This window comes from Uloborus diversus, chromosome 3, assembly GCF_026930045.1.
Source record: "Uloborus diversus isolate 005 chromosome 3, Udiv.v.3.1, whole genome shotgun sequence".
In the NCBI taxonomy this organism is placed as follows: Eukaryota; Metazoa; Arthropoda; class Arachnida; order Araneae; family Uloboridae; genus Uloborus; species Uloborus diversus.
The window spans coordinates 161,513,088-161,526,069 of NC_072733.1; the positions used below are offsets into that span (position 1 = coordinate 161,513,088).

General features: G+C 31.0%; 1 protein-coding gene across 2 annotated transcripts in view; it reads left to right on the plus strand.

The window, feature by feature from the left end:
* Positions 1-1,730: 1,730 nt before the first annotated feature.
* LOC129218503 (jouberin-like) overlaps positions 1,731-12,982 on the plus strand; it is a gene marked incomplete at its 5' end in the record, with an annotated part of 39,669 nt that continues 28,417 nt past the window's right edge. For both annotated transcript variants that reach the window (XM_054852789.1, XM_054852790.1), the window contains 6 exon segments: positions 1,731-1,877; positions 2,438-2,492; positions 5,627-5,742; positions 8,113-8,399; positions 10,430-10,479; positions 12,049-12,137. In XM_054852789.1, coding sequence (XP_054708764.1) covers positions 1,731-1,877; positions 2,438-2,492; positions 5,627-5,742; positions 8,113-8,399; positions 10,430-10,479; positions 12,049-12,137 — 744 coding nt within the window.

A 12,982-nucleotide genomic window follows, 5' to 3' on the forward strand; every position in this document is an offset into this window, starting at 1 on the left:
TGTTTTCCCTATAGTTAGATTTTTCAAAGAAGTTGTGCCTTTTTACTCATGGCAATATGTTTAGTCACAAATTTTACTCTTGGACAGAGCTTAAACTATGTAAAAAATCTGATGTCTGGTTGTCTCTGTATTCAGGGATGTAAACACCATATCCGAATCCCCAGATCTACATTATTAATGATCCCGCGCATCACTAATAAGGACAAGCAGCTTTTACTTTCTTCTCAAGTGAAATCTTATTTTAATAATGACATCTCCAAAATCAAAAGCTGGATCTACCCTTGATAACCTAGTATGCTATAGTTAAAGGTTTTTTGATAAATCTCTCCCATGGTCCGATCAAGCCATTGTAGGGCCCTGGGCCCAGAGTTTATGCAGGCTCTCTCCTCCTTTTATGTAACATAGGATAATTCCCATAATACATCATCACAATATTTTAAGAAGTTCTTGTGTTTTAGTCTGCATTACACAAACCTATAGTCGCTCATTTACATCAATACTCACCTTTGTTCTTTTCATTCCTACCACCAACTTTCAGCAGAAATCTCTATAGTAGCTCCTTTTTTCCTGAAAATTGTAAATGTTAGTCGTATGACTACAACTAAAAGTGCTCTGAATTTCTTTTTTCTTGTTCATATGCAATATTAACTCTATTTGTACATACTGTAATATAATTTTAATGTAATACTGTAAGAAATTTTGTTAAAGGTGTGAAAAATATTTTAACAATAACTTTGTTTTGAGTAATTTTTTATCAGAAGCCTAATAAATGCAAATTCTATCACATTTAATGTCACTTTGAAAAGAAATTGGGCCCTGAACTTTGTGGGCCCCTAGGACTGGACCCAGTTGGCCTATCATTAATCAGGATCTGATCTCTCCCCCTCCCCCCCTCTAGTCTTTTATTCCATAAGTTTGAATCCATTCAGTCATCATTTCGTTCATCTATTTACTCCTCCGCCTGAAACTAATTTGTAGGACATAGACAAAGTCTTCCTTATATGGTTTCTAGCATTTTTTTTTTTTTTGAAATAAATTTCAGCATCAATCAAAATGCTAATGAATCAAAAACAAATTATTTTTATTGTCCTAAAAAAAATGATGACTATCTAAAAATATTTCAAAAAAATTGATTTTGGACATCTAAAGTTGTATCTCTTCTTTGATGTACAATGAGATAAAGGATGCACTTTGGCAAAGTAGTAGTATTTAACAGTTCAGGTGAAACAGTCCATTGCATCACTGTAAAAGTAAAATGTCACATAAAATCAGGCTTTCAGATTTAATATTTTTTATTATAATGTCAAATAGTGAGGTTTAATTTTCATCAATTTAGCTTCAGTTTTAGTAGCAATAGAATTCCTCATTTTCAGAAGTATATATTCTTTGAAGAACTGGTTTTATTTAACAGCAGTTTTTAAAATATAAAATTGCAATTTTTAAGCAAATAATGCAAGCTAAGTATATCTAATTTTATTTTTTCCTCTCATTAATTTGTAGTTGTTTTCTCATTAATTTATAATTATTTGTGATTAAGGAAAATCTGTGATGATTATTTTCACACATTTAGTGAATATTGTTTTGCTCTATGAAGTATTTCAACCAATATCATCCAATATTGTCATTTGCAGATTTAATTATCTGAAATATTTTAGAAAATGTTTTTTAAACATAGTTTTAGAAGGTAGGTTTGTTGTGTCATGTTTAGTAATATTTTCTTTTTAAATTAGTGCAAATGATACCATAGTGAAAGATCAAAATTTTGAACCATCATGGTCAAGAAAAGTTGGAGAAACTTGTAAAGTGCCCAATCAGTTAAATATTTCCATAGAAACTATTGGCACTTGCCTTGTATTGAAGTTTAGCTCCTCAGGCAGGTAAGCATTATTTGTTTATGCTACCACTGCTTTATAGCCTTAATAGCTTTCATATAAAGTTCTGCTTTTTTTTTTTCTGTTAAATTTAATTTGGTATTATTTTTTTGAATACTAGGACACCTGAATCTTCTCACTTTGGCCGCATAATTTTGTTATTAATCTATATAAGTTTTAACTTATTTTTTAAAATATATGTATTTATTTATTTGTTTTTGTGAAATGTGTTTTGAATGAAAGTTTTGTTTGCCATTATTAATGATTTATGCACATAGAAGTGGAATTTATTTTTCTTTATGTAAACAAATTAAATGCACAAAGCAAAATAGCAATTATGGATTTAAAGTAATTATTTCAGTTTTTCATACATCAAATATGCATGCTTTTTTCTTCTTTAAATACTGAGTCAAGTTTTAAATTTTAATTTCTTTTTTTTTTTGGAAAAATTAATTTTCTATTTTAATCATTTTCTGCACAAATGAAATAGTTTTCAGTGACTGGATTTCTGTGTTTCATGGTTATATTTGTTAGTACTAATCCAAAATTATATTTTGTGTTTTTAGGCTCCTATTAGCTGCTTGTGGTTCGCAAGAACAATATTATTTACTGCTCTCTGAGGTAAATTAAAATTTTAATCAATATTACACACACTGGGGGATCAAGTGGGGAGCAATACGGGGCCTTTGAACCATGTGGCAACTTCGGTAGGCCACAAATTCAACCCTATATTTGGGGGTTTTTTCCCTTCAAACTTAACGAAGGCAGCTGGTGCTCCAAAAATGGAGAGTGTCAAATCAGGTGTGGGGGGGGGGGATAGGGGCAGCTCACCAAAAGTTGATTTTTTTCTCCCTTTTTTTTCGTAAAGTTGAGCTATGTGTTGTTGAATTTTCACATTACTGATTACACAACCTCTAAACAATGGAATGTGACTAGAAAATTGGTACGATTGACTACCTGCCTTCCAATTAAAAGTTCCATAAGCATGAAATAATGCGGGAAATGTCATTTATTTCAAATTTTTAAGTTTGGTTTTGTAAATTAAATCAGTCAAACCGTAAACAACCATTCTTTATTTGATCATTAATTTTTAACTCTGAAAAGTGAGGGGCAAGGCCCTTTTCCTTTTGAAAGTAAAAGGGCAGTTGTCCCCCTGTGCAAGCCGTGTGAGGAGCTCAATATGAAAACATGAAGGATGATGGGTAAGGGCACCATTTTCAAGTTTTTACCTTGGCTCGGAAAAATTGTAGATTCAGCACTGATTGCATGATTGAAAATTAATATTTCAGCTTTATTTATGTAATAAAATGCATTACTTTGAAGTTTATAGATCAACAAACTTTTAGCTGGTCAGGGTTTGTACCATTTAATTTTACTAAATTGACCAGGAAGAAAGATATAAGCATTTTTAAGGAAGCGAAAAATCAATTTTAAATTCTTTATCAGCTGTGCCAGGTATTGTTTTTTTTTACATTGTGAATTTAACTGAATAAATGCAATGTTGCTGCTATTTTCCTTAAGTGAGGACAAATAAAATTCTTCAACTGGTTTTTGACTTCTCTAATAATGGAAGATTTAAAATTATCCCCTTTTTATTATTTTCTGTTATTTAACATCAGCATATTTAACATATTTGTTTGTGCAGCCTAGAGATGATTGCTAAAAATTATATTTTGAATTTATAATTGAAATTTTCATTATTGTTGTATTTAATATAATCGTAAACTAAAATTTACTGTTTTATCATTACTCAAGAATAATGTTAGCTGGTGTGGATTTTGAGGAACTGACGCCCATATTACAATAGGTAATTTTGGGGAACATTCTCCTGACCCGAATGGAATATTTTAGTGCTGTTTCTTCAACCCTAATATTTTTCTTTTGTTTCTTTATGATATACTTTTGATACTATTTCAAAATTTTTCTTTACACTGAATAAGGTTATTGGTATTTTTAAAGTGACAGTTGAAGTTATTTGAAAACTCTTAAGCTTATTTTATCAGCGGTTTATGGAGACCAATTTCCTTATTCCAATGGGGATTTTTTGGAAATATTTTTTCCTTTTCTAATTGAGAGTTTTTGAGACAGTTGTCCTCATTCTAATTGGAATTCTCAGGGACTATTGTCTTAACAGAGTTTTTAACAAAAGCACTGATTTTATTTATGAGTCATTGTACTCAATCTAATTGTGATTTTTGGGGATTGTTGTTCCCATGCTAATGAGAGTTTTTTAGACAAATTTTGGTTTACTAATGAGAATTTTAGGGAGTTACCCTTATTGGTAACTGCAGTTCTTCTTTCCAATGAAGATTCATAGGTTCTGTTGACGGTATTTCAGGACTGTTTTCTTTATTTGAATGTCACAGTTTTGGCTATGTTTCTTCTTATTTATTCAGAAGAAATATTTGGCATGCGTAACGTAACCTTAGCTTCTTTCTCCGTTGAGAAATGGTGTAACAATTGAGGTAGCAAAGAGGGTGTAGAGTGCAATTTAATATGTATGGGGATTTTTAATGGTGGCACAGACTTTATATTAGAAGTATTGTTCTCATTCTTTTAGGGACTAATGTTCTTATTTGACGAATAGTTTTCATTAATGTCCTTGGTACAATGAAGTTTTATAGGAACTGTTGTCATTATTGTGAAGGGAAATTTTTCCTCTGTTATGCATGCTTGAGGATTCAAAAAGTGTCATTTGATATCTCTTTTATTTTCGAGGCAGACCATGCAACACCAGATGATACAGTTAGTTCTAAATAACGGACAAATTACAAAATACTTAAACTACAAAGTACATCACAAAGAATATTTAAGTCATGTTTATGTCCATGAGTGCCAATTGGAGCAGCAAGTACACCCCAGCCTCTTTTTTCACCCCCTGGCTTTAACAATAAAATTTAATTAATTAAAATAGCACACGTGTTCATGTTTGTGAATGCCATTAGGGAGTGCATTCTCACATCTTTAAAAAATGAATTTAACACATTTACACAAGGTCAAATCACAAAATACTTTTAAAAACTACAAAATGTATCATGAAAAATATTGATCTCATATTTATGTTCAAGAGCGCTAGCAGGGTCTACACCATTACCATTGTACACTTTCACCCCCGGCTTTTAAAAATAAGATATTTTTTTGAAAGTTATGTTCATTTAATATTTTTTTAGCATTAAAATTTTTAAGCTTTTAAAAATGATTATTAATATTGAATAAATTTAATGAAATTCATTTTAATCAAACGATAATTACAAAATACTTAAACTATAAAGTACATAAAAAAAAAATATTAACCTCATGTTTATATCCATGAGTTGTAGCAGGGAGTTCACTTCCACCCTTAGCTTTTGGAAATAAATTTTAATTTATTAAAAAGGGACAAACTGCGAAGTACTTTCAAAACTATAAAATACATCATGAAAAGCATTAATCTCATGTTCATGTCCCCTACTACTGGTAGGACAGTGCTAGAGGGTCCATTCCCACACTCCTTGGATGTAAAAATAAAATAAAATTAATTAAACAAGGATAATCTATTAGAATGCTTCTAGTTAGTTACTAGCCTGCTGAAGTTAACTGGTTACTCTATTTTCTTTTCTTCTTTTTTGATATTAACTTTTCCTTGGGGCAATTAGCCTTGCAACCAGTGCCCACTTCGTCATTAAATGTGGGTTTAAAACATGTTTGTGTAATGTTATATGTTTTTAGTCAACGTTTCTCCCTTTTTGTTTATTTTTAATTGATTGAACTTTCAGATACCGTCTGGGAAAATTCTGCAAAAGGAATTTGCTCACTGTCAAGTAATATATGACATTGATTGGTCTTCTGATGATACTTATATTTTAAGTGCTTCCAGTGATTACAGTGTAAAGTAAGTTATTTTCTACTTAAATAACTCACTAATATTTTCTTCAGGAAAAAAAATAACTACAGAAAGCATTATGGAATATCAAATACAGTAGAGTCTTGAAAATCCAAGGTAAGTGGGGCTGACACTACCTCGGATTACTAAAAACTCGGATTATCCGAAAAATTAGAAATTTTTTTTAACGATAACTATAATTATACTCAATTATGATAACAGAGGATATACGTACCTTTATTTTTTATTATAATTAAGAATAGGAAGCTTTACAGCATAAAGAATTTTTCAGTTTTTTATTGCTTTAATACATTACTTCTCTTTTTAGCTGCAACGTCTAACAAAGGCTTCAAAAGCCAAATGTCATCTGGGGTGGCTTCATTTTGTTGCTCTAAATATTTCAAAGCAAGTTCTAATGCTGCAGAACCTTCAGAGAATTTTTTTCAAGTAGCTGAGAATTGTTTTCATCTGTATCACAACATTCCTCCCTGTCTTCTGCCACTTCTATTATGGCAGATTCCGTTATTTCTTACATTTCATCACCGTTTAACCAATCTTGAATATCAATTGTCTCTGAATTTTCACAACCTGGCAATTCTTTTACTAAATTTTCCAAAATATTTTTTTCTATATCATCACTGAGCTTTTCGACGGATGTTAATACTCTAGGTAAAAATTTACCCCAGGACTTATTTATTGTTGTCAGTCGAATTTCTTCCCAAGAATCTGCATTCCAATAAACAATATCTCTCACGTTGACACTCTTCAAAACGTTCTGAACACTTTCATCAGAGTGAACTAAATGTTCCAGTAGATGACATCGATATTTTTTCTTCAAACTTTCTAGCACACCTTGATCCAACCACTGTATTAAACTTGTAACATTAGGAGGAAAGAATACGGCACAGATTTCCCCACACCGTAGCTCCTTTTTGTCTGGATGAGATGTGCATTATCCAAAAATAAAATTGCTCTGCAGGATAGATTTTTTTGCCTCAATTTCTTTTTTGTATCTGGAACAAAATGTTCAAAAAACCATTTTTTGAAAACTTCTTGATTCATCCAAGCACTTCTTTGATTTGTATAGTTCACTGGTAGGACTTCTTTGCTGATATTTTTTAAAGCTCTAGGCTTGGTAGATTTTCCAATAACAGTGAGTTTTATTTTGTGAGGTCTAGATGCATTGGCGCATTTTGAAATATTTAATCGCTCCTTTCTTTTTTTGTGACCTGGAGCTGACTTTTCGTTTTATGAAGCAAGCAATTTTGAAGGCAACATTTTGAAGTTCAAGCCAGTTTTGTCACTATTGTATAGTTGATCATGAGTGAATTTTTCAGTCAATATAATGTCTTCCATTTTGTTTTGAAATGGAAGCACTGCTGACGTATCTGTCAAGAGTTTTTCACCGCAAAAATTTAGTTGACGTACACCATAACGTTTTTTTCCCCGGTCTAACCAACCAACTTCTTCTGAAATCTTCTCCTTCTTTAAATTCATGATTGAGAAATACAACCTTTTCCTGAAGGATGGGACCACTTACAGGAGCTCCCTTATTACGCTGTTGAGTGAACCAAAAAATCAAAGTTGGATGTTCTCATTGTTTTTCTCTTTTCTGCTGGTGTCTTATTGCATTTCTGTGAACATAACTGCTCAATTTTGATCCCATTGTGTCACCCGTCTCCAACTGTTACTTCTCCAACACCCAAATCAGAAGCAACACTTTTTATTGTTTTGCCTGCATCTCACCTTTTCATAGCTCCTAACTTAGTTATCATAGTTACTAATTTTCTTTAATTTTTTTTCATTAATTTTTAGCCCAGGCAGCAAGAAGCAATTTGCAGGTTAACATAAAACCTCTTTCCTCAGTATGGCATATCCAAAACGACAAGAAAAGGGCCAACTCAATGTTAAAAAATGACAAAGCAACTTGGTATTTACAATGAAAGAAGACTCCTAACCACATTGTACACAATAAACATAATAGAACCTGGAATTTAAAGAAAGAAAAGACTTGTCAAACAAGTTTACAAATCCATTTCAAACCACCCTCTTCCCCTAGCCACCTGCTAAATGTCTTTGAGTATCTGATAACAGCACAAAGAGTGGTGGATGGATAGGTGACTAAAAATGACAGTGATATATTCCTGGAAGAAAAGAACTGTATTCTTAAGAGCAAGTGGGGAAACTTGAAATTTTTGATGCCTCGAATTAAGCAAAATCTCAGACTTCCGAGACTTGGATTTTCGAGACTCTGCTGTAACAGTAAAATAAAATAACATGAATAAAACTTATGAAACAGTTGCCCGATTTTATCTTCTTACCCAATACCATATACTTTACCAGGGTCAATCCATCTTATTCAATGTCTATTCTTTTTAGGATATGGAATGTGAAGCCATGGAATCTGTTCTCATCACTTGTTCATCCATCATTTGTTTATTCAGCCAAATTTCATCCTTCTTCCACAAGTATTTTAGCCACAGCTTGTTATGATCATATTATTCGTATCTGGAAAATAAGTAAAAACACACAAAAAGTATTTGAACTGGAAGGGCATGAGGGCTCAGTTTGTGCACTTGATTGGCAAAAGTTGGGAAATGTAATTTGTTCTGCTGATTCTGTTGGTCAAATCAAAGTTTGGAGAACTTCAACTCTGCAAAAGAAGGGTAAATTTAGTACATTAGTGGAGTTTTTTAACTAAATTTCTTGTAATTAAAAAATTTTTCTTAATATCTCTGATGATTTATATTTTTATGTTTCTAATGATTACAAAATGCCACTTCTTTATATTACAATGGACTATCTTTTCATAAAAAGAGAAAGAGAGTTGTTGTGTGACTTTTTTTTTTTTTGCACATGTGAATTGAGTATACTCTTGCTACCTCAAAATTAAATGTCTCAACTTAGATAAATTGAAAAATTATTTTCTCTCTTAATATTACATAATCATTTAATTTTAATTGATATATCAAAGAGTTTCCATCAAAACCTTTTTTTTTATTCCAAATATTTTTGAAAGTGGAAAAAATTAATTTTTCTTGAACAATCACCATTCAGTTATGTGGAAACGAATAGAGGAACTAGTTCAAAAATTACGCACACACCCTTCATTATCTGTGGGGGATCAGGGACCACTCTGATAAATCCAACTCTTCACTTGAACAGTAAATGAAGTAAGAATAATAGGTTTTCCTCGCAAAATGATAACAGTTTGCCGAAAAGTTGAGGCATGAGGATTTCAAAAGCAGTAGAGATTGTCCGGAGAACTTAAAAAATGCCATAATATTTTTCTTCAAAACTTATACAGAGAGAGAGAGTCAATTAACAAACATTGCTAGAGATGTAAAATTTACCATGATTATTTCGTGCACTGGCTCTTTTTTGTAGGCTACCATTAAATCTATAATTAACCTGCCAGCTAGTTGGCTGGAAAAGGGCACCTCATTGTTTCACCATACTTCATTAAACCTGTGTATCATTAGTGTTTCACCCAGCCAATCTTTTTCATTGCATCCTATCGCAATTTTTATGCGAAAGAAACCTTGGGGATTCTTTTCTGCACGAACATCGATTTTGGCTAGGTTATGGGACCCAGGTCCCTTAACTTATATTTAGGGAATAATCTCCATTAAAGAATAGTTCCAACACAAAAAGTTCGAAATTAGTACAACCAATATTCACCAAGATATGAAACACTCTGTTTTGTGATTTAGACCACTTTTCAATTGCCGTCAAAAACACCTTTTGGGGGAAAATATAGTGGTTAACAAGTGTTTAAAATGATATGTGTGCATAGAGAATGGTTTTTTAAATTGTTCGAAGTTTTGTAGTGTGTTTTTGCATATCACGGCATAACATTAGCATTTGTTTTTGAATAGCAAAGCAAAATATAATTACCTTGTTTTTATTACTTCGACGGCCTGTCATTCTTCTGAAAGGGCGATAAGTCCCAGTCTCATCTTCTGTATGGTCCCTTAAATTTTTGAAATGGAATATCTTCTTGAGTTTTGGTCACCCAAATGTCAAGTTTTTTGTGCCAGTAATAGTTTTCAATGGAGACTATTTCTCTAAATATTAGTTAGGGGATCTGGGGCCCGTATAAAAAGTTAAATTTTGTATTTTTTGATTCATTTTTATTTTCACTTCAAACTTTCAATATATTAACTCTGCATCTGATTTTGAACACTTTTGCAATTGGAAGTATACATCTACAACTAACAGTTGCGAAAATAAAAGTCTTGCAGGTTAAAACGGAACACCCTTCCACTAAACGGTCCACTTCCACGAGACAGTACTGTCCCGTGAAATGCTAATTATCGGAACTTGTTTTCCTAATTAGTCGAGGCGAAACCCCCTGCTTTTAGTTTTAGGTTTGAGCTCTAGTTTATTGTTTTTAGCTTAGCAAGTGGTGCGTTTGCCCATTGTTACTCTATATTACATGTACTGGAGCTTAAACATTCTCTTCTAGTTTATAGTTAAAATTTTGGTCTTTTGACCATAATTAATGAATCCTCCACGGCTGATGAGCTCTGGATTCACTCTTTTTCTATTCCTACTTAATAGCTGTTTGCATTTTTCCTTTTTATCATCATTTGTTATTTATAATTTGTTTAATATTTGTAATTCTGTTTGCTTAATTTTATATATATATATATATATATATATATATATATAATAGACAATTTTTAATTTTTAGATGATTGCAGCAATTATGTTCTTGAGAAGGAAATCAATTTACAATTAAAGGTATTTTTTCAATGTATTTACTTATATATATATATATATATATATATATATATATATATATTATACCACTACTAATTTTGTGAACTTATTGTACTGCAACACTTCTAGTCAGTTATTTTACCTGTCCTTTGATCTGAGTCCTTGAGTGAACTGAAGGCTATAATGTGATCACCCAGCAATATATATATATATATATATATATATATATATATATATATGTGTATATATATATATATATATATATATATATATATATATATATATATATATATATATATTCACTAGCCATTAGGGTGGCCTTAACAGCCGTCCCTGCCCTGACCTATGGCGGCTCATGCTACCCGCCTTCTTTGGTGTACTTAGCATTATTCGTTGAATTTGTTAAATTCATATCTTATTCATTGAAGTATTTAAAAAACGCATATAAATTGAATACAAACAACTAAAAAATGCTTCTGCCTTGCATTTTTAAAGGGCTTGAATGTGGTTTGCATACTAATTTTACCATTGCTTCCACTTGGAAGTCCACAAATCCATGAACTTTTAGAAAATCAAGGCCAAAAATAATGCTGGAAGCTTGCTAAGAGCTTCTTAATTTTTAATACTGTTTCTGGAAATAAAACATTTTACAACTTGCAAATGGATGTAAAATATGCTCTTTTTTTTGTAATCTTTGATAGTTTATCCATTGTTGTCCATCTTAATTGCACTGACAGAATAATATTATTTCCAAAGACATTAGACATCATTTTGTATCTGGTGAATGTACTTTGTCCTCAATTGCATAGTAATGTTCAAAGCTATGTTTACCATTTTTAAATTAATAAATGTAAATGGCATGCGAAAAACTCAAAATTAGTTAAAACCACTCTCTTAAAAATGAATCCCAGAATTGTAACAGATGGTGTTTGAATTGATTTCAGGAGAAATGTTTTTGTTAAAATGAAAGAAAATCAAATTTTCTGTCTGGTCATGACTGTAATAAACAAATTTAGGGACAAACCAGTAAATGACAAATGTTTCAGTTAAAACAGGACCTCACATAACTTGTCCAATCCAGTAGAGTCTCAAAAATCTGAGGCAATTGGAGCTCATGCTGCTTCAGATTATCCAAAAAGTTCTTCTACAATAAAATTTTACTTTTTTAGATGAGATAAAGGAGGAGTATTTTTAACTTCCTTATGCAAAAAAAAAAAGGAAGCATTGTCTTTACGAAAAATTTGTCACTCAAATATCAACTTAAATTTTACTCTTAATTATCTCTAAACAAATTTTGACTTTTTTTTTCCACAATGTCAGTATTATTTGCCTCTTACATTTATATTTAAATTAGGGCTGGGACTTAAGATATTAGTATCTCTAACATCTGTTTCTTATCTTTTGCTACAATTTTTCTCTGATTAAAATATGGAAAGTTCTGATGCATTCAATGTTTCCCTTATATTGCTGCATTTAATGTAACCTGCAAAATATTTTACCAAAACATCCTGTCTAATATCTGCTTAATAGATTGATAATGCTAAAAATCTGCTGTCATAACTGCAAATCACCATACTGATTACTTTATAGGGTTCTTCTATTAATAAGATTGTGTCGGAAAAGGAGAATATTTTTTGTCTTTTTTGCAATGATTCAGTGAAAATCCTGGATATCTCTAGGTATGGTTTCTAAGTTTTATCATTAAGAATTTATCCAAATTGTATCTCTTGTTTTATAACAAAATAACTTATTTATTGTGCTTTTTAATGCTAAGGTATAATATTAGCTCTTTAGTTGAATAATACTCATAAAAAGATTCTTTGAAGTTCTTGCTTTCTTAACTAATCTGCAAAATGCTTTGAAAAAAAAAATGTCTTAAAAATATTTTTGTCATTGTGTTTATTTTTAGTATAAAGATAAAATAATAGCATAAAAATCATATGAATGTCTTTGTTTATCTTTTTTTTCTTACTTATCACTTCTTGCTGTAAACTATCACATTTTATATGCATTCAGCATTTTATAAATTATATCATAATGTAATCCTAAAAATCTGTTTTACATCAAAAAAAGTGCACGGTTTTGATACTCATACAATAATAAATCTTTCATAAGGTAAGCAGAGTTAAGTTACGGAAGTGCATTACACCTTCACCAAATTCCTATGGAAAGAAACTAAATAATAGAGAATGTATTGCTAAACTTCATGGTAGATTTCAACATGAAAAAACAAATTATTCATTGACAATTGTCCGGCACATCTGAAATTTCCTCAAGATTTGCTATCCATTAAGCTTGTCTTCTCTCCGCCTAAAATGATGTCAGAACTTCAATTTATAAACCAAAAAATCATAAAAAGTATAATGCAGATTTATGTTTAAAAAAAATATGTTCTGCTGCTAATTAGAAAAATTGAAGTAGGAAATGAATTTTCTTCACCAGTTCATTGCTATTATAAAAAAAACCTTTTGAAGAGATTAAAGAAAGCATAATTGTGAATTATTTCTGAAAAGCTGGGTTAGTC